General features: G+C 41.2%; 1 protein-coding gene across 1 annotated transcript in view; it reads left to right on the plus strand.

Annotated features, from left to right (window-relative positions):
• Positions 1 to 23,787: 23,787 nt before the first annotated feature.
• asap2a (ArfGAP with SH3 domain, ankyrin repeat and PH domain 2a) overlaps positions 23,788 to 27,901 on the plus strand; it is a 182,039-nt gene continuing 177,925 nt past the window's right edge. Inside the window, exon 1 of the mRNA XM_080192131.1 lies at positions 23,788 to 24,107. Coding sequence (XP_080048257.1) covers positions 23,982 to 24,107 — 126 coding nt within the window. The 5' untranslated portion in view covers positions 23,788 to 23,981. The remainder of the gene's footprint in view (positions 24,108 to 27,901) is intronic.

A 27,901-nucleotide genomic window follows, 5' to 3' on the forward strand; every position in this document is an offset into this window, starting at 1 on the left:
GACAAATCCAACTCACTCCTTCAATCTACTCTTGATTATCAATACATTGATGGAAAAGTCACCAGCAGTGCAATCAAGTGACATTTGTGTAGCAATATTCTGCTCACTGGTGGTCAGTTTGGGTTTTGTCAAGTCCATTCAGCTCCAGATCTCCTTGCAACCTTTGTTCAAACTTGGATAAAAGAGCTGCATTGCAGAGGCAATGTAAGAGTGACTGCCCTTGACATCAGGGCAGTGTTTGACCGAGTATAGAATCAAGGAGCACAAGCAAAACTGGAATCAGTGGGAATTGGGAGGGAAAATCTCCACTGATTGGCGTCATGCTTAACATAAAGGTAGGTCCTTGTGGTTTTTGGAAGTCAGTCATCTCGGTTCCAGGACACCACTGCAGGAATTCCTCAGGATAGTGTCCTAGGCCCAACGACCTTCAGCTGCTTCATCATGAGGTCAGAAGTGGGATGCTCATTGATGACTGCACAATGTTCAGAACTATTCAATACTCCTCAGATACTGAAGCTGTCCATGTCCAAATACAGCAAGAGCTAGATAATATCCTTGACACCATCCAGGACAAAGCAGCCTGCTTAATTGGCACCCCATTCACAAATATTCAGTCAATCCACCACCAAAGCACAGTGGCAACTGTGTGCACCATTTATAGGAAACCACCAATCTTAAAATAGCACCTTCCAAGTCCACGATTACTACCGTCTAGAAGGACAAGGGCAGCAAATGTATAGGAATACCACCACCTAGAAGATCCCTTTAATGCCTCACAGCATCCTGATTTGGATATATATCACTGTTCTCTCAATGTCCCTGAGTCAATCCTGGAACTCCTTCCCTGAGAGCACTGTGGGCATACATACACCAAATGGATTGCAGTGGTTCAAGAAGGCAGCTCATCATCACCTTTTCAAGGACAAGTGGAAATGGACAATGAATTTCAGCAAAGCCCACATCCCATAAATTAATTGAAAAATAATCTCTCCATCTCCCATTGACATTCAACAGCATTACCATCACTTAATGTCTCTACCATCAACATCCTGGGGGTTTCATTGACCAGAAATTGAACTGGACTAGCCACATAAATACTGCAGCTACAAAAAGCAGGTCAGAGGCAAGGAATCCTGAAACTAGTAACTCACTTCCTCACTCCCCAAAACCTAACCACTATCTAGGAGGCACAAGTCAGGAATGTGATGGAGTATTCTCCATTTACTTGGATGAGTGTTGTTCCAACAACACTCAGAACATGCAACACCAGCCAGTACAAAGCAATCCATTTGGCACTCCATCCACCAACTGAAACATTCACTCTTCCACCATCGACAGGCAGTGGCTCAGTGTGTGCCATCTATAAGATGCACTGCAACAACTAAGTACTGCTCTGACAGTACCTTCGAAACCCACAAACTCTACCACTTAGGACAAGGGCAATAGATGCACGGGAACACCACTGCTCGCAAGTTTCCTTCCAAGCAACACATCATCCTGACTTGGAACTATATCACCTTTCCTTCATTGTTGCTGGGTTTAAATATTTGAACTCCCTTCACTGCCTTTTTGGTATCTGTTTGGTGCACTGTTTATCTGGAGAGTTGAAGTCTCCTGTGGCACTGGATCTTGTCATCTCCAGGTGGCTCTATTCTTGGTGGTAGATCCTGCGATCACAGCATGGTCTCCATGGTCTTCCTGTTCCTCTTTCTTCTCCTGTGCTATTCTGATGCTCCAGGTTCCACCCTCCTGCAGAGCTTGTTGTCCCTCACCACCACAAGTTCCACAATTGTACAGCTGGCTATCCATTTCCAGTTACAGCTTTGATTTTGTACAGCTGGTGACCCTATTGGTTTTGGCAACCTTATCCCCTTGCTCTTCTGCCACTGCAATGCCAGGCAGTGATGACCTAGTTCAATGACAGAATGCTGAATTCCCACTCTCCCCACCACCTGTTCAGAGCCAAGGACACTTAATTATGAAATGTCATGTCCCACTTTGCCCTGCTGCCCCTCTTATGCAGTCCACTTGACTAATTTATAGGATGAAAGAGTTATCTTATGAGGAGTGGTTGGAGAGGTTAAGTCTGCAACCATTAGAGTTTAGAAGAATGAGAGGTGATCTTGTTGAAAAACATATAAGATCCTGAGTGGAATTGACAAGGTGATCCTGAGAGGATGTTTCCCCTTGTGGGAGAGTCTAGAACCTGAGGACAAAGTTTAATAAGAGGTCTCTCCCTTTTAAGAAAGAGATGAAGAGAATGTTTTTCTCTCTGAGGGTAGCAATGGTTTTGCTTATTCCATAGAGAGGGGTGAAGGCAGGGTCATTGAATATTTTGAAAGGCTGAGTTAGATAGATTCATGATAGTTGAGGGAGTCAAAGTTTATTGGGGGTAGAGGGCAAAGTAGAGTTGAGGCACAACCTGATCTGCCATTACCTTATCGAAAGGTTGAGCAGGCTTGAGTGGCCAAATGGTCTACTCCATTTGTGAAGTAACTTGGCCACAAAAAGGTAGTTTAACGCATTGTGATATTCAATCTTCTTTCCTTATAAAAGTATTGAAATGAAGTATAGCATGGACTCAGAACTGGGGGCAGCTGGTTATACAGGTGGTAAGACTAACCTCAGGAAAGCCTATGCCACCAATAACATCACTTGTGCATGCTTGTACCCAGTAATGACATCGGTACAGCATTAAGGTAGGAAGAGGCTTTACCATAACACTATAACAGCTTGTTTGCATGTCCCTATGGGGCCTGGGTGATTCCCTGAATTAACCATGACACATTCCCCACTCTATACCTGCCTTCTTTCAGCAGTTCTGCCACAACTGCCTGAAACCCATTTGCCCCCTTCAAAGTTTGACCCTTCAACTCCAAAAAAGCTCTTCACGGGCTCTAAATATTTTAATTGGCTTTTACAGAAAAATGAAGAGAAATCACAAGAACTCTTGTACTTTTTTAAGTGCTATGTTGCTAATCTTTGCTTGAAATTGATTGTCAGGCAAACTTGTAAGGATACATATAAATGGACCAGGCCACATCACATATATCTGAATATATATATTATGCAAGAAGAGCTCACTGGGATGCACACTGCAAAGTAATAATCAAGTCTGCAGGGGCCTTTTAACAATTTGCCATTGAGTGATTAATGTTCAAAATGTTAACTGTTGATTAAAAGACGATTTTTAAAAATCAAAACAATTTAAAATTGGTGATAATAAATAACTTTTAATTAATTTAGTCATAGCATTCACTATCCCACCCTTGATCCACCCCAGTGCTGGGATTGACAAGCTGAAATTGACAAGACAGCCAATTCCAGTATATTCGGGGTCCCATCCGTTTCCATTTCTGTGTACCAAAGCTTCTGTCCTTGGTATTTCCTCACAGTGAGAGAAGGGAATTCAGAGGGAGAGTCACCTTAGGGCTGCTCATGCACAATTTGATGGAAATAATAGACTCAGTAACATGTTAATTTTGAGGAGAAACTACATCTCCAAAGGGTTGTGAATCCTTGGACTTCACTATCTCAAAGTGTGATGTTATGACAGTGAATAAATTTAGGGAGGAATTAGGCAGATTTTTAATTGGTAATGGGTTGAAGGGTTATGGGGAGGGGGCAGAAAAATGGGGACGAGGAACATATCAGCCATGATAGAATGGCAGATCAATGCACCAAATGGCCTAAGTCTCCTCCTATATCTTATGAACATATAATTTTTCAGCTCTGAATATGTGCTCTGAAGAGATCAGAGAGAAAAACAGAAGATGTTTGTAACTTTGAAGTTAAAAACATTCATATGAATTCCTGAGTAGAAAATCAGACTCCTGACAGATATTCTGATTGCAGCTTGAATCTTTATTAAAATATATTTATTTTCTTTATGAAATTTATTTTTAATTATCCTGAGCCACACCAGAATGAGAATTAGAAAATATTTGACTTCTTTTTCTTTTACAGTATTTAAAAACCTTCAGAAGATGCATTTGTTTTGTTTCAAATATTTAGTTTACCATCATTATAATTGTCACAGCAGGCCTCAATTACCTTATTTTGTTTAGACTGTTTACCAAAAACTCCCAATTTGCCATCCCCATATGTTAAGTCAAAGTATTTTAACTGAATGCCTTTTCCAAGTCTCCTGACATTTGATTGCCATTTTAGAAATTTCAATTAAATTCAATGCTGAAGCCAATGTTTTAGCGAAGCCACTGCACTCATCTTGACAGCCAATTAAATCTACATTTAAGACGATTACAGGTAAATTGAATGTGCCAGCCGATTCCATAAAATGGTTACAGCACAAAGGAGGCCATTCAGTCTTTTGTCTCTGTGCTGACTTTCTGCAGGAACAAAGTCCCATTTTCCCCTCTTTTCCCCAGAGAGTTTTACGATTTTTTTTCTTTTCCACTCATTATCCAATTCTCTTCTGAAGACCTTGATGGAACCTGTCTCCACCACATTCTAAGGCAGTGCATTCCAAATCCCAATCATTTGTTGTGTAAAAAGGTTTTTTTTCATGTCACCATTCTTTTGCCAATTGTCTTAAATCAATGAATTCTAGTTCTCAACATTTCTGCTAACGGGAACACTTAGTCCTCATCTACTCTTTCTACACTCCTCATGATTTGAACATCTCATCAAATCTCCTGTTAATCTCCCTTCCAAAGAATAACCCTAGCTTCACCAATCTATCTACATCACCGAAGTTCCTCACCTCTGGAACCATTCTCGTGATTTTTTTTCTGCAGCCTCTCTAGAGCTTTCATATCATTGAAAAATGTAGGGGGAAGCAATTCTCCCAAAAAATTTGAAGTCTCAAATTTGTGTAAAAACTGGGGTAAATCATGCTCTTTTTTCCAGCGGGATTTTTAAAATGAATCTCCCACTGTCTGTGCACTGCAGAATGCACTAGCGTGCATCAGTCCAAAAAGCTGGGGGAAGGGCTTATTCCCATTGGAGAGGCTGCAACATAGTGCCGAGTGGGCCATTGTGCATGCACCGATCTGTCAGAGCCGAGATTGGCGCATGAGCAGTAGCCTGTCTGCTGGCCTTCCCATCGCTTGCCACTCTCGTGACCCCGCAGTGTTGGCTGTGTGACTCCTCCGCCCCACACCCCGATCACTGGCCCTCCGAACATGCCCAGGTCAGCCTCGAACCCCCCAAGCCCCATTCCCCCATCCCAACTGGCAGCCCTTGCGCCCTCCCAATCCCAACCCCCCCCCCCCACCTCAAATGGACAATCCCAATTGCTGGCCTCCTTCCCTCCCTCTGTCACTCAGCCCAAAGTGCAGAGTGGCAGTTAGACCCCCCCACACCTCCCCCCACCCAGCCTATTGCCCCCTATCAGGCCCTTCCCCCATTAGGCACCCACTTCCCCTTGGTAATGCCAAATGTCCATCTGGGGGACCTCGATTGTCCCCTCTTCACTCCAGCAGGGTCAGACGAAGAGGGTGGGGGCAGGGGCGAGGGTGGGGGCAGGGGTGGGGGGGGTGGTTGCGGGCTGGTGGAGAGGCTAGCGGGCCTGGGGCCAGAAGATTTCAGTCCTGGGCCCACTAATGATATTCAAAGTGTATTAAATTGGAGGGTATGCATACATGATGTAGTTCTGTGCTGATTTTCAGAGCAGAGTTTACAGTACCGGAAATCTGTCTGTTGGAAACGTACAAAGGCCATGCGCCCAGCCGGGAGCCCACAAAACGGCCTCTGCTAGAGTCACCCAGCCTGCTGCATTACGAAAGCAGCGCAACAGGCTGGGAGATTCACACCTGTGGTCTCCAGAACTGGACGCAATAGTCTAGTTGAGGCTAAACCTGTGTATGCCTCTATTTATAAATCCTAGGATCCCATGTATCTTGTTCACTGCTTTCTCAACTTTGCCAACCATCTTCAATGATTTGTGCACATTTATGCCAATATCCCTGTGTCCCTCCTATTTAGAGAGGCTTTACATTGACTTTCCTCATTTTTCCAACTGAAATGAATCACTTCACACTTCTCAGCATTAAATTTGACATCTACTAGACTATGTCCTCTTGAAGTTTATCACTTTCCTCCTCAGAGCTCAAGATATGACCAAGTTTTCGATCATCTTTAAATTTTGAAATTGTCCCTCTATACCCAGGTTTAGATTATTGGTATATATTTTAAAAAGCAGGGGACCTCACACCAAACCCTGGGGAACCCTTCTGGGTCGCAAAAACCCAGCCTACAGGTGCAGCAGGTGGTCAGGAAGGCGAATGGGATGCTGGCCTTCTTAGCGAGTGGGATTGAATATAAAAGTAGGGAGGACTTGCTGCAATTGTACAGGGCACTGGTGAGGCCGCAGCTGGAGTACTGTGTGCAGTTTTGGTCGCTGCCCCTGCGCAAGGATATTTTGGCCTTGGAGGGAGTGCAGAGGAGGTTCACTAGGCTGATACCGGAGTTGAGGGGGTTGAGCTATGAGGAGAGGCTGAATAGACTGGGTTTGTACTTGTTAGAGTTTAGAAGGATGAGGGGAGATCTCATTGAGACATATAAGATGATGAAAGGGATGGATAGGGTAGAGGTGGAGAGGTTCTTCCCACTCAGAAAGGACAGCAAGACTAGAGGGCACAGCCTCAAGATAAAGGGGGGGGGGCAGTTTAGAACGGAGTTGAGGAGGAACTTCTTCACTCAAAGGGTGGTGAATCTCTGGAATTCTCTGCCCGTTGAAGTGGTTGAGGGTACCTCGCTAAATATTTTTAAGACGCGGGTAGATAGGTTTTTGGTAGGCAAGGGGATTGGGGGTTATGGGGAGAAGGCGGGAAAGTGGAACTGAGCCACTACAGATCAGCCATGATCTTGTTGAATGGCGGGGCAGGCTCGAAGGGCTAGATGGCCTACTCCTGCTCCTATTTCTTATGTTCTTATGTTCTTATACCTTCCTCCATCCAAAATATCCTGGCAGTTTGTTGAGTGACTGCCCACTGGATTATCTTATTCTCCCTGAATGCTATGCAATATAAACAGTTGACTGTCAAACTGTGTGACATTCTATACTTGAAGAGTGCAATCTTTGTGTGCTTCATACGCCTACATTTACATTAAACTTGCACTACCTCAGATATCACTCCTGATGCAGATCCTTCTGTACAAACTTAAATATTAAACTCAACATTTTTTTACATTGTTGTTTGTTGAATTATTTCTGTTTCTCGCTCAAAGGTATTATTTTTACTCAATGTGTAAAAAAAGTTTCTTTCTTCACAAAACCCTTACAAAGCAAGAAATGTAAATTGTCTGAAGGGACTGACTCAACTTGCTAACACTCATATGCGGTGACTATAACGCATGCCAAACCCAGTCAATGATTCACTGACTTGTTGTGTGCATCTGTTCTGAAATGCTATGAGAAAGAAGGCAGGCAACTCACCTGCTATCAATCCTAAATGGTGGTGACTATTTCAAATATCTGCTCTCCACTTTGCTTTATTCTATCCTCATCAGCAATGTTACCATTTCTGTCTGAGCTAGTCCCCAATGGCTTTCTGCTCTGAAACATTGATTTGAGATTCTTTGTCATTATTTTCAAAAGCCTCTGTGAATAGTCTATTGCTGTAACTTAAGTCTGACAATCCAGCATTCATTATTCCAGCTCTGATGTAATGATCTAATCTTTTCCTTTTGTTCCACCAACATGGCAGCTCACTTTGGCATTTTCCTCCTAAACTCTTCTGCCTTCGTATATTTCTTTCCACTGTCAAAACTGCTTTGATCAAGCCTTTGACCACCTTCTCAATTTTTGCTTATTGCCTGGTACAACCAGGCAATGGTCTTTTGTGAAGACCATTACTCCAGTTTAGGATAATACATAAGTGCCAGCTGTTGTTGTCCTATGACTTTAAATTGCAGTTCCTTAGTTTTCTAACATGTTGTAAAATCACATTTCCCTTAGCTAAGTTGATTTGAGTTACGTACTGGGAATAGTTTCCAGCACTGTTGTCATCTGCTGTGAATTAGGTTTGTGAGAAGCAAAGATGACATGGTAATAAATAATATTGATGTTGGGCCTCTGCACATGTGATGTATGGCATCAAAAAATGTTACAACGAAAGTTTATTTTTCTATTTACAAAATGTGGGGAAGTTCAGTACCCTGATACTATTCCTTTGAAGACTGATGTCACTAACCATAAACTGCTTCTGCTTATTTTGCTTAAAGGTACTTTCCATTTATTTGCCTATATTATCAGCTCACATTTTTATTGTACCTCCTCATTGATAGCTCACAAAATACTGAAAATAACAAATTTGTTCTACGATATGAAAAACATACTAGCGTGCTTAGCATTGGAAATCCTTTTTTGAGAACGCCATTCTTTTTCTGCTATAATTGAACAATTTTATCTACATCATCTAACAGCCTTCAGTCAGCCTTTTTTTCAAAAGAACTGTGAGCTACAAAGCTGCACAATGAACTGATTTACTGATTTGTCGCTGCATGTTCCTGCCAAACTTTTCAGTGTCTGGCCATTTCATTCTTAGACTAATGCCTCTGCTGCCAGGAGTGATGTTATTATCCACAGCTCAGAATTTTTATTAAGTTCATTATTCAGGAAATGCACTCACACCAAGACTCAGTGATACAGTTCATTAAAGGAATAAAAAATATGCAGGATCCAGGCTTTTCTGGTTAGGTTGGTGGTACTAAAACAACTGAAATCCTTGCCACCAAGTACTGAAATAAACTGTGTAAAGAATCATAGAGTCCCTACAGTACAGAAGGAGGCCATTCAGCCCATTGAGTCTGTACCAACCACAATCCCACTCAGGCCCTATTCTTGCAACCCTCATTTACACTTCTAATCCTCCGATACTAGGGTTAATTTAGCATAGCCAACCAACCTTACCCGCACATCTTTGGAATGTGGGAGGAAACTGGAGCACCTGGAGAAAACCCAAGCAGACATGGGGAGAAAGTGACCCAAGTCTGGAATTGAACCTGGGTCCCTGGTGCTGTGAGGCAGCAATGCTAACCACTGTGCCACCGTGCTGCCCTTATCTGTAAGGTAACTGGATAAGACAAGAAGCACCCTAGAACCTTCAAGGAAGCAGGCAGAGAAGTAATTGGGAGTCTAATTAATATTAAAAATTTCTCAAATGCCAATGCTGTGTGTCAGATCTGAAACATTATGGAATTGAGGAATGAATCAGGAAATTATAGATTAACTAACCAAAAGGAATTAACAACTGAAAAAAGGAAATAATCTAAAAAAGCACTTTTATTACGGACAGGGGAGAAAGGTAGATTGATACCCCCAATTCCCTTTCCCTTCTATCCTTAATTGTGATAAGGCTGATGTGTGTTCTCTAACCACCATTAGTGTGTCGTCAATTTAGAAGTCACCAACAGCAGACTTTCATGGAATTAAACAAGAAATATCATTTATTCACACGTTAATTTTGGAAAGTCTACACCATGTTAATCACACAACATACACTCAAGAAAGACACAATTAAAAACATCTACAAGTATTAAAACTAAACAAAATAGTTAGCAGTTCATGTGTTTCTCATAGCAATACACCAACTGCCTTTAAATATATTTATTAATCTTTAATATTCCATTATTATTTCTACTTTCCTTTAGAAATTCATTTTCCCAGAATTTGCCAATCTTTCATGTTCCATTATGGCTACTATATTTAAAAAATAAACTTACTACTTGACCTCACCCATTTACAATCTCCCAATTGTATATGTTCCTTTTGTAATACAACATGTTATTTTAACTCACTTCCCTTATCTGTCTAATATAAATTCCGATTCATGCTTCCCAACTGCACTTCACCTTAGCTTTGTTCATTTTTGCTTCAACCGCATTTGCTTTCATACCACCTTTTGTTGACATTGTGATCCTTGCAGTCTAACTTTCCTCTGTTTAATTGAACCAGTCACACCTCTACTCATGCACACAAGCTGTTTCATAGTACATGACAATGATATTGAAAGAAAATTGGAAAATCTTATTTTTCCTCACATCAACAAGTCATGTAGACAGATCTTTATGGTTGTTGTAACTGAGGTCCAAGTTCTTACAGGTGAACTCAGAGCTGTTCAAAACAGGTTGGAGGAGGCTTTAAAAAAACTTTAAGCCTCCCAAGCCTTGAGAAGGCAAGATGATATAGCTTTTTGTTGCAGTTGTGATGTTGTTGCTGAAGTTCTGCATTCTTTCCACTTTCAGAGTAAAGGGTTTCAAAATCAAGGGCAGTTTCAAGAATATGATGAATGGCCATTGATACACAATGGAAGGCAAATGATGGTTTTTCACTGTGAAGGAGTTCCAAAAACCATTGATATACAATGAAAGGGAAGAATGGCTTTCGCACTTCGTTGTGCATATTCAATCTCAATAGCCCTCCTTTGTTACATGGCTGTCTCAGAGTCAGAGACTCTGGGAGTTTATTATCCCGGTATTTTGGACTTGAGAAGAGCAGGTGTAAAGTTCCACAGAAGAATGCTGTTTAGGCATGTCAGTTCAAGGAAGGCACCTGTGCATAGTAATCCAATTTGGAACTTTTCAGAAAGCTTGCTGAGCTGTTGAAGTTGCAAAATGTGGAGATGCCAGCGCTGGACTGGGGTAAACACAGTAAGAAGTCTCACATTTCACTTACTGTCCTGACAATACACATCTCTTTAACCTATGCCTAATGCTATTTCCACGCACATTGTCTGCATCTTTAAGACTTGAATAGCAGGTTAGCTGTAAAGACACGGATTCTAATCAGTATTCTGTAAACTGTGTGTGCCTTTATATGCCCTTCTCTGATCAGAATGTTCCACACACCTGACGAAGGAACAGCGTTTCTGAAAGCTTGTGGGTTTACTATCAAATAAACTGGTTGGACTTTAACCTGGTGTTGTGAGACTTCTTACGAAGTTGCAAAACTCAGAAAATCCCTTGGCAGCCACCTTAAAGTTCACCAACTTTAAAAGGAATAGTTTAAAATAAAATCTTTGTGCTTGCTTGGCACAGAACTTTATGTACGTGAATATAAAAGTGAGATCACTTTTTGGTTTGTCAGTTTTGTTTCAGAAGTAATAGCCCCACATTTCAGTGGAGGATTAGAGCTATCCAGTGAGTTCACTTGAAATTTTAAAAGGCAATTGTCAAAGCTCTGTATTTGGGTCATAATTAAATCAAGAAAATTAAATAAATGACAAAGCAGCTTGCCAGGCTGAAAACAGTTTTGACACTGGCTTGAAGAGGTGATAAATGGAAAAAGAAGTGCCTGGAAAACAGTGGCTACTGGAGTTCTTATTAGAGGTTTGTTTTGGATTCCTTAAACAGCTTGTGTACTTCTTGTATTCTACTTCTAGCAAAGGCACCAAGCATTTTCAGAAACATCAAGAACATGTGGAAGCCAAGTCTGGGCAACAGAAGGAGCTCACAAGCACCATCTCACACCCCAGACTTCCTGAGTACCTCATCTTCTTGATACTTCAAATACCATCATCAGTCTTGCATGTGATGGCATCTGCAGATTGCACATCAGTTATGTTAGCCGTCTTAGAATGCATTAAACCAGAGTCGTGTCAATCCCAAGGGACTACCTAAAAGAAATAAGACTTCTAGTATTAGAAAACTTTTGAACATTGGCAAATAATATGTTCAAGTGACTAAAGTCAGGGAGATTGGTGACATCTAACAGAATCTGAACAAATGAATAAAATTGGTTTTAATACGGATGTAAATTAATGCAAATTGGAACAAGAACATTAAATGGGCATACAAAATAACAGGATATCTGATCAAGTTACTCCCTTGCAGGATAAATAATAGGCTGGATTATGCAGTCAACATTGAAGGAAGGGTACCCCTCTGTTCTCAAATACAGCTGTACAAAAGGATCTACTGACTTGGCATGGACTTCCTGTTTCCTGGTGACAGTTCAAATTTGGCACCAAGTAAAGGAGATTTCAAGATATTAAGCTATATCAGCAAACAGGGTAAGCAGCCAATCTATTTGAAATACTCTCACAGGCTGCAAATCAGGAAAGTAGAAGCCTTTTATCTTTCACTTTGCATTTATGTTTTCAGATATTGAAATAAAAAATGATTGGGTTTCAATAGAAGTTAAAATATCAAGATAAGTAAACATTCTTTAGATGTAGATTTTATCATACAAGAAAAATTTGACACTCCATGAATTTAAATTTAATTTTCCAGGGCTGTTGAGGAAGTTTAAGAGTAATGAAGGTAGTTGTCATTAAAAGTACAGTTACATCTCATTCAACAAAATGCAACTTATTTGAGGGGTTTTACACCAAAATTAACAGCCTGTGCATGAAAGTTCTCAGCAATTCATAGATTTCCTATTAATATAGCGATTCAAGACAGAGGTTCACCATCAACTTTGCAAGGGCAGTTTGAGAAGGGCAATAGGTGCTGGCCTAGCTAGCAACCCTTAAATTCATGAGTGAATAATTAAATTTTCAGTGTAAGGGTGCCTCAATTGTATGCCCTCTGGAGAAATATAGAATCACTGAGGGAAACATGTTTTGATTTCTGTGTTACTCTGCACAAAAGCAGACCCCCAAAGTTGTTGTTAGTTTTAGTAGCATAATGATGGCGAATTCTGACAATTTCATTGTCATTACCACTGAAAAATCCAGGCCGTGTTCTTTTCAATGTGATTGTCGAAGTTGAATATTGCCGAAATGAGACATACTGTTGAAACTTCTGTCCAGCATTCATCAGGGCTGATGAAGGAATACTAGATTTCAAGGGAAGCAACAATTTACACTGCACGAGAAAGGAGATCTGATTGTTGGCCCGTCATCTCTGATTTGTCGAGGTGTTTCCATGAAGAATGCACCAGGGAGCTATTGCTCCCCATGCTTTTATTTAACATGTCCTCATAGTTCACTAAATCCACCTATTCTGCCTAAAACATTAAAAAATTATACCCCCATCTTATCTGTGGCTGGTTCTGCACAGCATGAACTGGCCAAATGATGAGTGAGTTGCTATAAACAGTTCAGAGTATTCCACAGACACAGTGAGGGATTCCTTCACCCTCGTGAAGACAATATGCTACCCATGTATTGATAACATGCTACGTATATATGCTCATTCTAGCAGGAGTACTCCATTTGGCCCCTTCACCCTGCTCTGCCATTCAACAAGATCATGGCTATTCTGACTGTGGCTTCAACTTCACTTTCCTGTCTGCCCCCATAATTCTTGGCTCCTTATCAGTCAAAAATCTAAATAACTCAGCTTTGAAAATATTCCATGACTCAACCTCCACTGTTTTATTGGGGAACAGAATTCTACAGACAAATTTGGTCCCCCCCTTCCCGAGAGAAAAAGAAAACTCTCTTTATCTCAGTTTCAAATTGGAGACCTGTATTTTGTAAACTGCATCTCCTACATCTGGACTCCCCTAAAGGGGAACATCCTCTCAGCAGACACACTGTCAAGTCCCCTCAGGATCTTATATGATCAACTTTCCTTCTTCTAAATTCCATTGGAAAGGAGATTGTTAGGAAATCATGATAAAATGAAAAGCTTAGAAATCCAGTAATTGGAAATGTGTTCTGGTGGTTGTGTGGTTTTTTTAAAAAAACAATTTGAAAACGAAAACTGTATAGACACAGGTTGGCTGGGCTGGTGGAACTAAGTGTTTTGCTTAGTAAAACTGAAGACAGATGTTTACCTGAGGCAAGTTGGTAACAATAGAGGATAGAATGTTAGGAGTTTAAATAAAGATGTTAAAAATTCAAAAGAAAAGACGGGGTGCGAATTTCACATTTACATTCTAAAAGGTAAACTGACGAAATAGAGGAAATTACAGTGCAGGAAAAGGCTATTCGTCTCATTGAGTCTGCTCCGAAAACAATCCCTCCTACGCCCTATCCCCATAAATTTACCCTGATAAACCATGTACGTACCCTAGCTAATCCCCCTGACACTATAGGTCTATTTAATGTGGCCTATCCAGCTAACCTACATATCTTTGGACCATGGGAAGAAACTGGAGCATTCGGAGGAAACCCATGCAGACACAAGGAGAATTTGCAAGTTCCACACAATCAGTCACCTGAGGCCGGAATTGAGGAGGTTGGTTCAAATAACTAGGGCATCACTGCAGGAGTCCCTCAGATTAGCATCCTAGGCTCAACTATCTTCAGCTGTTTCATCAATTACCTTCCCTAGTCATAAGGGCAGGAGTGGGGATGTTCGCCGATGATTGCACAATGTTCAGCACCATTCACAACTCTTCAGATACTGAAGCAGTCCATGTTCAAATGCAACAAGACCTGGACAATATCCAGGCTTGGGTCGACAAAAGGCAATTAACGTTCATGCCATACAAATGCTAGGCAATGACCATCACCAATAACAAATGCTCTAACCACTGCCTGTTCACATTCAATGGTGTTACCATCACTGAATCCTCCACTGTCAACATCATTGGGGTTACCATTAACAGGAAACTCAACTGAACTCACCGCATAAACACAGTAGCTACAAGATCAGGTCAGAGGTTAGGAATACTGTACGAATAACTCATTGCCTGACTCCACATCTACAAGGCACCTGTCAGGAATATGATGGAATACTTTCCATTTGCCTGAATAAGTGCAGTTCCAACAACACTCAAGAAGTTTGACATCATCCAGAACAAAGAAGACTGCTTAATTGGCACCACATCCACAAACGTCCACTCCCACCACCACCAATGCTCAGTTGCAGCAGTGTGTGCTATCTACAAGATGCACTGTAGCAATTCATCAAAGATGCTCAGACAGTACCTTCCAAGCCCATGACCACTTCCATCTGGAAGGACAAGAGCAACAGACACATGGGAACACCACCACTTGCAAGTTTCCCTCCAAGCCACTCACCATCCTGGCTTGGAAATATTTTGCTGTTCCTTCGCAATCGCTGTGTCAAAATCTTGGAAATCCCTCCCTAAAGGCATTGCGGGGCAACCCACAACACATAGATTACAGGATTTCAAGAAAGCAGTTCATCACCACCTTTTCAAGGGCAACTAGGGATGGGTAATAAAAGTTGGCCAACTAGCAACACCCATGTCACAGAATCACAGAATGCTACAGTGCAGAAGAGGCTCATCAAGTCTGCACCGATGCATGATAGGTCCTGACCTGCCCTCCGATTCCCACTTGAATTAAAAAAAAGACAAGGTAAGATTAAAAGGGAAACAGTACATCAGGAGTAAGTTCACCATGTGCAAGCTAGCTGTTTTTGAGAACTCATTCCACAGAGGAAGCTGTGTCAACTCCCAATAAGCTGTGCTTGGAGAAAAGGCTGTTTGAGAAGCTAGGTGTTCTATCTTAAATCAGAAACAACCCCGAATGAGGTAAGTGCCCAGTATGGTAATTATTGCCAGATTTTGCCTATAGTTTTAAAAGCAATGGGATATTGTTTGTGGAAGATTAACTCTGAGGTTAGGAAAATAGAGGATTTGGAATTGGGTAAATGTAAAGGTCAGGTGTACAGACATTGAGGTTGTGAAATGTATTTTTAGTTGTGTGTTTTATTGTTTAATAAACATTTATTTTGTTTAAAAATCATCACAAAAAATTAGGGATATCCATCTTTCACTGGTGTTCACATCTTCCCTCACATTATATCAAAGTGCAAAATACAGTTGAGAGCAGGCATTTCAAGTTTCCTTTCTGGGATCAACTGTGCTCTTAATAATAGACTGAATCTTCTCAACCTTACTTCATAACATGACCCTCGCGTTGCTGAAATAAGTTGAGTGAAGCATCGCTGAACAGCTTCTAATCCCTTCTTAAGTAAGGAAACCAAAGCTTTACACAGATGCAGTCCAGGAAGGCTTTTACAGCTGTAGCAATACTTGCCTACTTTCATACTGGTCAAGATGAATAATGCATGGTACCACAGTTTTATGCTATTCTAATTTCATCAGATAACCATAAAGATTATGCTGAAGGTTTATAGCACTTTGTTTTCTAAGATGAATACATTGAAAACATTATGCAACCCAGCTCATCTGTTTTACATCAATAATGGTTGTAATTTTGTCCATTAACATGCAAAGTTCCAATGCAGAATGTTATTGCTGGTTATTCTCTCGCCTGAATCAACATCTTTTCCCAAAGATAGGGGAGTCTAAAACTAGAGAGCATAGGTTTAAGGTGAGAAGGGAGAATGGCAAAAGAGTCCAGAAGTGCAATTTTTTCACCCAGAGGACGGTGAATGTCTGGAACAGCTACCAGTAGAAGAGGCAGGTACAATTTTGTCTTTTAAAAAGCATTTGGACAGTTACATGGGTAAGATGGGTATAGAGTGATACGGGCCAAATGCAGCAATTGAAACTAGCTTAGTGGTTAAAAAAGGGCAGCATGGCCAAGTTGGGCAGAAGGGCCTATTTTCATGCTGTAAACTTTTATGACTATGACTCTATATTAGTTACGGATGAAGATATAATACACCCTTTGTATTTGGGAATATAATTCATCATGCAAGTTATTCAAGTCATAGTAAGTAAAGAAGCATATATATAGTTATTCAGTAGTTCCGAACTTGATATTGCTGAAAGAAAGAAATATGCTATCAATTTTTTTTTTGTCTTGCACGAATCAGGACAAATTCACAAGAATACCAGTTGTAGAAGGAGATACAATTTATGCTGCATGAGTAAACAGTGTTGATTGTTTGGCAAGTGGACTCTGATTGGTAGAGGCATTGCCAAGGAGAATGTACCAGGTAACAGTTAACTGCTGGGTTTACATCTATCTGCCTGGGTTGAGCTTAAATGAAGCATGCAGAATAAATTGCTATTTCATTTATGAATGATATTCTTGTGACTCTCCTGATGAATGCTAGGCAAAAAGCTTTGACAGTGTGTCTCTTCTTGCAACAATAAACATATATATGTATGGTGTTGGTAAGAGTTAAAGTGCCATGTTAGACAAGCATTGGTTTGGTAAAACACAGATATGCATATATCTTTATGCTCATTATTTAGAGGTATGTGCAGATTATGGGATTTTAATTTCCAGATATTAGATAAATGGGTGCCTATTTCTTTATTATAGGTGGCACATTAACACCTAGCATTGATGTAACATAAGAACATAAGAACATAAGAAATAGGAGCAGGAGTAGGCCATCCAGCCCTTTGAGCCTGCCCCGCCATTCAATAAGATCATGGCTGATCTGTCGTGTCTCAGTTCCACATTCCCGCCCTCTCCCCATAACCCATAATCCCCTCGCTTATCAAAAACCCGTCAACCCGCGTCTTAAAAATACTTAGCGAGGCAGCCTCCACCACCTCAACGGGCAGACAATTCCAGAGATTCACCACCCTTTGAGTGAAGAAGTTCCTCCTCAACTCCGTTCTAAACCGCCCCCCCCTTTATCTTGAGACTGTGCCCCCTAGTCCTACTGTCCTTTCTGAGCAGGAAGAGTCTCTCCACCTCTATCCTATCCATCCCATTCATCATCTTATATGTGTCAATGAGATCTCCCCTCATTCTTCTAAACTCTAACGAGTACAAGCCTAGTTTATTCAGCCTCTCCTCATAGCTCAACCCCCTCAACTCTGGTATCAGCCTAGTAAACCTCCTCTGCACTCCCTCCAAGGCCAAAATATCCTTGCGTAAGTACAGCGACCAAAACTGCACACAGTACTCCAGCTGCAGCCTCACCAATGCCCTATACAGCCGCAGCAAGACCTCCCTACTTTTATATTCAATCCCCCTCGCTATGAAGGCCAGCATCCCATTAGCCTTCCTGACCACCTGCTGCACCTGCAGGCTGGGTTTTTGCGACTCATGCACAAGGACCCCGAGGTCCCTCTGCACCGTCGCCTGCTGCAGTTTTTCGCCATGTAAGTAATAGTCCTTCCTACCATTATTCCTACCAAAGTGGACCACCTCGCACTTGCCAACATTAAATTCCATTTGCCAATTCCTGGCCCATTCGCCCAGCCTATCTAGATCCTTCTGCAGACTCTCCACACCCTCCGCGCAATTTGCCGTTCCACCAATCTTGGTGTCATCAGCAAATTTCGACACCCTACACTCGGTTCCCTCCTCCAGATCATCTATATAAATGGTAAATAGCTGAGGCCCCAGCACCGACCCCTGGGGCACTCCACTAGTCACCAACCGCCAATCCGAATAGCACCCATTAACCCCCACTCTCTGCCTCCTATTTGACAACCAATCCTCTATCCACGCTAACACCCTACCCCCAACTCCATGCCCCCTTACCTTCTGCAATAACCTCTTGTGAGGTACCTTGTCAAACGCCTTCTGAAAATCAAGAAAGACCACATTCACCGGCTCTCCTCTATCCACTTGTCAAACGCCTTCTGAAAATCAAGGAAGACCACATTCACCGGCTCTCCTCTATCCACCGCCCTAGGCACATCCTCATAGAACTCCAATAAATTCATCAGACATGACTTCCCCTTAACGAAACCGTGCTGCGTCTGCTCTATCAAGCAATTCCCCTCAAGATGCCTCGCTATTTCCTCCTTGATGACGGATTCTAACATTTTACCTACAACAGACGTTAAACTAACCGGCCTATAATTCCCTGCCTTTTGCCTGGCACCCTTCTTAAACAACGGCATAACATTAGCCGCTTTCCAATCTTCCGGCACTTCCCCGGAATCCAGCGACGTTTGGAAAATAACCACCAAGGTATCCACTATCACCTCCGCCATTTCTTTCAGAACCCTCGGATGCATTCCATCCGGTCCTGGGGACTTGTCCACAATCAGTCCCTCCAGTCTGTCGAGCACCGCCTCTCTAGTAACAATAATGTCATTGAGACCCTCCAGTCCTTCCACCTTTCCATCGCGAACACCCGGCAAATTATTCACGTTTTCCTCCGTGAAGACCGAAACAAAAAAGTTATTCAAGACCTCAGCCATTTCCCCATCCCCTACCACTAAGTCCCCCCTCTCATCCTCTAAGGGTCCAATGTTCACCCTAGCCAGCCTCTTCCTTTTTATATATTTATAAAAACTCTTGCTATCCTTTTTTATATTAAGCACTAGCCCAGCTTCATAGTTTCTCCTACCCTTCTTTATCAACTTCTTTGTCAATCTTTGTTGACATTTAAACCTCTCCCAATCCTCTTCTCGCCCACTACTCTTAGCTACTCTAAACGCCTCCGCTTTTAATTTAACACTTTCCTTCACCTCCTTCGTTATCCACGGCTTATTACCTCTCCTCCTACGGTCCTTTTTAACCATCGGAATAAATTTCTGCTGAGCACCAAGAAAGATCTCCTTAAAGATCCTCCACTGCTCCTCAGCTGACCTACCTTCCAACGCGCTCCCCCAGTCAACATTCGCCAATTCTTCTCTCATCCTACCGTACTCCCCTCTGTTCAAACAAAGGACGCGTGTCCGGGAACCCACTTTCTCCTCCTACATCTGCACCAGAAACTCCACCATACAATGATCACTCTCCCCAAGAGGATCCTTCACCGCAAGGTCCCTAATTCTACCCGCCTCATTATATTGTTAAGTTAAAAATGTCAAAAGCTCCTTCACAGAAACACAAGGAGAATTGGTGCCACATGAAAAGGTAGATTTTAAAGATGAGTTTGAAGCTTGAGGGGGAGCTGGGGAGATGGAAGGGTTTGGGGAAAATTCCCAACAATTGGGCCTTGAATGTTGAATGCATTGACATGAATTGCATAGAGTCAGGGTGCACAAAAGAGTGGGGTCACAGTAATTGAAAGTTCTCAGGAAGTTGTAGGTCAGAGGATGTCCCAGAGACATAACTACAAAAGAAATAGGAGCAGGAGTAGGCCATTCAGCCCTTTGATCCCACTCCGCTATTCAATGAGATCATAGCTGATCTTCCACTTCAACACCATTTTCCCTTGATGTTTTTAATCCCTTGATGTTTTTAATATGTAGAAATGCATTGATCTCGGTCTTAAATGTTCTCAATGACTCAGCCTTCACAATCCTCTGGGGCAGAGAATTCCAAAGATTCATTACACTCTGAGGGAAGAAATTTCTCCTCATCTCAGTTCTAAATGGCCTGCTCCTTATTCTCTAGCTTGGGGAAGCAGCTTTCCTGCCTCTACCCTACTGAGTCCTGTTGAATTTTGTATGTTTGAATGAGGTCACCACACATTCTTCTAAACTCTAAAGAAGTATATTTAATCTATCCTCATGGGGCTATCCCTCCATGTCAGGAATTAAACAAGGAAAAGCAAAAATGTGGTGAGATTTAAACTCAAGAATTTAATTTAATGTTTGACAAGAGGGTACATTCTGATAACTATATAAATGAAAGATCTATCCTTGTGTTTTGTCCCAACTTTCTCCCTTCCTTTCCGAAAGGCATTAATTGTTGAAGAACTATTGCATTGTTTCAGATTCTTTATGGTACCTTGCCCAGAGTATCATGCTTTATTTGTCAGTCTAGTACATTGCCTACATGATATGTTTGGATCTCAAAATTAATGTGTTTGTAATGCACTAAGAAATTTTGAGTATATAATTAAGTACAATCTAAACTCATGCTTTTTTTAAATGAAGAATAATGGCTATTCAGAAAATTCAAACACATTCAAAAAATTGTCCCTTCAGGGTCAGCAGGTGAGATCATCAATGCCAAATTCAATCATGTCCCCCCCCACACACACACACGTACAAATGCTGCATGATTCCAACTATGACCTTGCTAAAATCAACTAACACAAGTTAGAAATTTATTTTTGCCATAGATACCTCTGCAATAAAATAGTTTGTTCTGTCAGCAGTCTGAAATCTTACTTTTATGTCAGTTTACTGATTCTATCACAAATCTGCTTGCTGTTCATGTTTGGGGTGTAACATTAGATTCTTCTTGTGACCTTTACTTCATATTCATGTCTTTTGCATGTTTACATTCTCAATGTCTCTGAATTCTCTGGATTGAATGAGCATTTAGTTAAGTTGAGGCCAGGTAATGAATCATATGATTATTTGCACTTGTTTTCATTAATACTCCTGGTCTTTACATAATAATAAAATAATTAACATTCTACGTTTCCCCATTTAGTGGGGTGTCTTACAAGATTTAAACAGAATATCTCCTCTGCTTTTTATCCTTTATCCCAACGCAGAATCTCTTATGTCTGCAAAATCCTGTCTTCTTGTTCAGTCTGCCTCCAATGCCATCTTTCAGTCAGACTAATTACCTCCAGCCCAAAGAATGAAATCCACCAGCCTCACCAAGCAAGATGACTGCTGAGTGCAAATGAAGAGATGTTGAAACAGCAATGAATGAGAATGATCACAGAAATGTTAAACTTTCTGCCCTTGTCTCCAGCATCCCAGCTTAGACGTTTGAATCTAATTTACATCTTCCAGCCATCTGTGAATATGACTCTTTGAAAGCTAAATTTAGTTCAACAGCATTATTTATTTTTAACATATATTGCACTAATGACCTCATGACAGCCTAGTCAGAAATCCTGAGACATGTCTACCCCATAGAGTGGAATTAAACCATTGGCCTTTTAATCTGCATGGCTCAGTTACACACTGCTTTTATCACAGAATGCATTCAGGAAGCTGAGATGCCTCGTGAATTTGACCTTAGTGGCATTAGTGCTGTTGTAATTTGCTGCAGTAATGCTTTAATGATTTTAAACCGACCTGACAACCTGCACCATTGATCACAGAATTTCAATAACTCAAGTGTTAAATGTATAAACTCACTGAACCATCAGGGAGCATTTATCCAATATTTATTTTTATCTTTGCAGACAAATCAAAAGATTCTGAATATATGTTCTGAGGATATTAGTACATTGATGGGTTTACAATGTTTCACGGTCATCAGTAGATTCTTAATTTCAGGTATTATTTATTGAATTCAAATTCCACCAGCCGCTGAGGCAGGATTTGAACCTTTGGCCCCAGAAAATCAGTTGGGTTTCTGGATTAATAGTCAAGTGATAATATCACTATGTCATTGCCTAGTTTTGTCATAGGAAGAGAAGATCACATTGAGCAGCTTCAGTCTTGTTACTTTTATATTACTTTGTTACTTTTACATTATGATGTTGTTAGTTGTTCCTTCTCCTCAGGTCTGTCCTAATTGACTTCTCCAAAAACATACCCTTAACCCCTCTGTCCTTGCAAACTATCACCCTATCGCCAACCTCCCTTTCCAGTTCTGGTTTTTGAATGTGTTGTCATTTCCCAGATTTTGTCCAAACCTTTGTTCAGATGTCTTAATATTCTATGTAACTGCCATGCAAGCTGCCGGCTCCAAGTGGACAGAATCTTCAAGAAGATTGTGCATATCGACAACCAAATAAACCTGTTGGACTTTCAACTGGTGTTGTGAGACTTCTTACTGTGCTTATCCCAGTCCAATACCAGCATCTCCACGATGGCTAATATTTCATTACAGGATTTGGTGTCAATTTTAGTTTGATACTGCTTAATTGAATAACGTTAAAAGCATTGTATAAATGCAGATTGCTTATATTGACAAGTAAGACTTCCAAGAAGTATTTATGTGGGCAATGGAAGAACTCCCTAATTTTCTTCAAACAGTACTGGCCCCAATCCTTTGAAAGAGATATCCAATTAGTCCCATTCCTCTAATCGTTTTCAAATCAAGTAATTATTCCTTACTTCTGAACGTGTTTCCATCATCAGTGCATTTCAGATCATAACAACTGGCTGCTTTTAAAAAGAATGTCTTCTTATCTCCCCTCTGGTTCTTTTACCAATTACCTTAAATTTTTGTCCGATGACTAGAGAAACAGTTTCACCCTTATAATCTATTTGAATTAGTGGGACAGATGGACGTCTCAGTTTAACAGCTCACGTAAGGGATGGTATATCTGACAAGGCAATGCTCCTTCAGTATTGCGGTTAAATGCCAGATTGCGTGCTCCAAGTAAATGTCACAACCTGCTGCTTTAAAGCCGGTGGACACCATTAAACCGCACAGCAGTACCTTGGCATCAAATCCCATCAATTTCAATGACAAGCAAAATTGAACAGCGCTGGTAGGCCATGCGGTTAAGGAGCTGACTGGCATCTCGGAATACATCCTTATAAGTACTTGCGTTAAAGTGAAACAGTCAGGTGTTGTAACTTCCAATCACTGTATGTAACATCACCAAGGATGAGTAGTCAGGGTGTGAACAGCTCTGATTGCCAGACTGGAATAACTCACCTATACGGTCACCTATGACTAAGCGATTGGAATTAGGTGTACGGAAAATTACAACTGACGAGAATATTTTGGGGTCTCGTATTTTGCAGACATCTCTGAATTAAAACAAGAGCTGCACGACCTGGTCACCTCATCTCAGAGTGATTCTGAATATAGGTGTTTGTGTGCAACTGCAAATCAGCCCCATTTCACAATGGATTAACTCCTCGCACACACAGCAATCCTCCCTGAATTGATGCAAGCGCACATGCCGGAAACGCCACTTCCAGGCTCATTGTTCAGGAGGCGGCGTGCGCACTAACGCGCTCGCCAATCCCTTCTCCGTCGATGCGTGCCATATGATCTCCTCCTTGCGCCTGCGCCTCACTTTCCGTTTGACCTCATTGAGAAAAAGAGAGAGCGCGCCAGGGAGCAAAGAGTGATCAGGTCGGAGCGAGGAGCTGCGCCTGCGCGCTCGGTGTTGCCTCTGAGGAGCTGCGCCTGCGCGCTCGGTGTTGCCTCTGAGGAGCTGCGCCTGCGCGCTCCGGACTTCCCCCCCCCCCTCCGCCGTCGGCCAGAGGAGTAGCGCCTGCGCGCTCTGAATCTCCCCCTCCCCTCCGGCCCGAGCAGTGTGAGCTCGAGCGCTGGAATCGGGGCGGTTGGAAATCGCTGCTGAACTTTTCACCACAGCCCCGGTCTCTGTGTATACAGACAACACACGCACACAAACTACTGATGTGAAAAAGTACCCAAAAAACCAAACGAAGAAGGAAAGGAGATTTTAGTCTCATCACTGCAAAAAAAAGGGAGTTAACGATGCCGGACCAGATCACAGTGTCGGAATTCGTGACCGAGACGAATGAGGACTACAAATCTCCAACTGCCTCCAGCTTCACCACCAAAATGAGTCAGTGCAAGAACACGGTGGCTGCCTTGGAAGAGGTAAGGTGCAACCCTCCTCACTAAACAAATACATGAGCGATCGGGCTGAGGAGTTGCGAACATTTATCGCCACGGTGGCCGCCAGTTTGGTTTGTGTCTGTCTCCCTCTCTCTCTCCCTCTCTCTCTCCCTTTCCCTCTCCCGTCAGATGTGTTTCAGCGATTCCGCCCATTCCAACTCCCATCTGGCTGTGGGGAGTCAAATGGGATTTCGTGGCAAGGTTGCACTGGCGTTAGCCTCGGGAAACCCGAGGGCAAATGATCGCGCAATCTTGTTGAGAGAGAAGGGGAGGGGGGCGTGCGAGAGGTATAACATTAATAGGCAAACAATAGTAGCAATGGGGCAAAGGACAAGGATGGGGGTGATGTCTGTACCTTCTCCCCAGTTCAGTTATTTTAGTTAATTCGGGCACAGAGATTGTGCTTTTTGTCTTTGCTTGAGACAATGCGCTGCCTTGTTTTGTCATCAATCTGATTATATTATCTCGCCTAAAAGTGATCACAATGAAACTTCTTGAGAGATTTTTGTAACCAACCGCGGGGTTTACAGAATACCTGAATGTTTTCCTTTAGGGACATGTGCTGCATTGCCTTATTAAACCAGTATATTTGAGAGAGTCTATTCAGCGATGGTTTGTGTCGGTCGACGGTGTGTGATTTCTAATTTTTTTTGCTGTACTCGTAATAAAAGCAAAGCTCTCAAAATAATGCAACATTTACATTTTTGAAAAAACGAAACGATTCCTCCCAAGAAAGGAGGTTTAATTTTCATGGTTTGGGTCTATTTGCTAATGTGTTGTTATCGATGATTTAAATTAGTTGTATGATTATGATTTGGTGAGAAAACAATTTCACAGCCTTTAATGGGCACAAAAACAAAAGAATCTAACAGAATGAAACTGGTTCTTTGTTTGGACAAACATCTGCCCATATATACTATATATATAGAATCTAACGAATGATTAGCGCTACATATATGCTGGAATAAGCACATCTTTACCTGCACTATATACATTAATGATCGAGACCATGGTACTCAGGGCATAGTTGCTAAATTTGCGAATGATACAAAGATAGGTAGAGGGTCAGGTAGTGTTGAGGAAGTGGGGAGGCTGTAGAATGACTTGGATAGGCTAGGAGAATGTACTACATCTGCCACTTCTTTGCCCAATGTGGGAAAGTGTGAGGATATGCATTTTGGTAGGAAGAGTAAAAGCGTAGACTATTTTCTAAATGGAGAAAAGCTTTGGAAAGCTGAAGCACAAAGAGATCTGGGAGTCCTGCGTCAGGACTCTACGGTTAACATGTAGGTTCAGTTGGCAGTTAGGAAGGCAAATTCAATGTTAGCCTTGATTTCTAGAGGGTTGGAATACAAGAGCAGGGATGTACTGCTGAGGCTGTATAAGGCTCTAGTGAGACCCTGGTTGGAGTATTGTGAGCAGTTTTGGGACTCATGCCTCAGGAAGGATGTGCTAGTCTTGGAGGGATCCAGTGGAGGTTCACAAGGATGATCCCTGGAGTGAAGGCTTTGTCATAGGAGTCTGGATCTATACTTGATTGAGTTTAGAAGGATGAGTGGGGATCTAATTGAATGCTGAGAGGCCTAGATAGAGTGGACGTGGCGGCGATTTTTCCACTTGTGGGAGAGACAAGAACTCGGGCACAACCTCAGTGAAGAAATGCTCCTTTAAAACTGAGATGAGGAGGAATTTATTCAACCAGAGGGTGGTGAATCTGTGGAACTAATTGCCACAGGGCTGTGGAGGTCAGATTATTGAGTGTCTTTAAGACAGAGATAGGTTCTTGATCGAGGGTTATGGGGAGAAGGCAGGAGAACGGGGATGAGAATCATATCAGCCATGATTGAATGATAGACTATGGTCCTGTATTTGTGTATGGCACTGTTAAAACATTACAGGAAAAATATATTAAATAATGTGGTTTGTTATTTTTCCAGCATTAAGTCTGAAATCATCTTTCCCAATTTTAGTCTGATTATTGAGTTGCGTTGAATTTAACTTTTACAAATATTTTATGATTGTGTGCTGTTAAGTTTTAATTCAAGGCAACCCTTTATAAATGCTCACACATTGTCCATTAACAGAAGTGTTCAATTTTGATGCGGGCACATGCCTGTCTTGGGACTTATTTTGTTGTTCAATAGAAATTGTTGAAGCAGTTTATATTTAGTTTGGAAAAACAGGTCTGCCTGTGTTTACAAACGCACAATCACTGACTTGCAATTATTGGCTTTAGTTGAATTAAATTCAAATGCCAGACTCCTGCTTATTTAGATCAGTTAGAAACAACATTAATTTCTTGTGTAATACAGTCATTTGGGAGCAAGAAATGTGTGTATTGAAAAATTTCTGTTTGCATGGCATTGTGTTGCATATTACCACACTGAAAACTTTATAATTTACTAGTGCAAAACATTTTTGATTTGAAATAAACAAGATAGTTCATATATAAATAATTGCATTCTTTAAAGAATTTGTTCGGTGTAGACTAGCTTTTTTTTGTGGGGGGGGGTATCTGTAACATATCAATGGTGCGTTTAAAAAAAAACTATGCTTCATTCAGTAGGGAACTTACCTGTTCCATTTTACTATGTCCTAGAACTTCAAGCAGATTCATTTTGTTACCTCTTTTTGATCCTTGGAGTTGCCAAGTCTTATTCAGGAAAAACATGTACAGCAAAAAATCAATGGGTGCAAATGAACTAACAAACTAATTTGACAGCCATTGGTTTTCTGTGCATCACTTTGACATGTGAATGGATTATTTTCTACAGTGTTGCTCTTTGTTATTATGTCTAGTTTCTCAATGGTTTCTTTTTGAAAATGCCATTGATAGCAAACCTAGGACAGGATGACTAGCATAGTTCAAAAGGAATGCTGTATTTCAGTGGGAATTTGTAGGTTTAGAGTAAAAATTATGTGATCGCTTAACTCGATTCATTAAAATTATAGACTAGAGACACTCTGATCAATTTATTTTTAAAGCTACCAAAATGTAGCTGAATGGGAAATGTGTTTTCGCGGCTTCTCTTTTTTTATGTTTTAATTAAATGCACCTTTTGAGGACTACAATGATTTCTTTACATCATAAATATAACCAGCTGTCAAGTCTTTTACTTTATGGAATATCAGGAATTATTTTGTTACAGTATTAGTTGTTGACAAATAATCTTATGTGGTTATGACTAGGCGCTAGCTTATTTTTGTGTACAGTTTATAATTTTAAAACAGGATATAACTCTGACACTATTAATATACTATCATAAATGGATGGGCTTGGCTGTATAATTCATTACTATTTGACTAGCTATTTATAGCGTACTAGAATGGTGACAGCTAATATTTACTAGGGCATAGTTTTATGAATTGATGCTTCAATGTTCTACATTAGAAATTTATATAATATTTTATAAACCATATCTATGGAACATAATTATATTAGCAAAGACTGTTACTTTAGAATTGGAACAGAAAGTTTGTGAATTTATGAATGTGAACAAGATAGCCATGATGTGGAGATACCAGCGTTGGACTGGGGTGGGCACAATAAGTCGTCTCTCAGCACCAGGTTAAAGTCCAACAGGGTTTATTTGGAATAACGAGCTTTTGGACCAATGCTCCAACAGGTTTATTTGGTAGCATTCGAAGCTCGTGTTACCAAATGATCCTGTTGGACTTTAACCTGATGTTGGGAGACTTCTTACTGTGAACAAGATAGAGTGTTGTTAATATACAAGAGGATTTTTCTATTTGGATGATTGCTGAAATCAGTGGTA

The sequence above is a fragment of the Carcharhinus amblyrhynchos genome, chromosome 7 (assembly GCF_965287045.1).
Source record: "Carcharhinus amblyrhynchos chromosome 7, sCarAmb.v2.hapA, whole genome shotgun sequence".
Classification (NCBI taxonomy): Eukaryota; Metazoa; Chordata; class Chondrichthyes; order Carcharhiniformes; family Carcharhinidae; genus Carcharhinus; species Carcharhinus amblyrhynchos.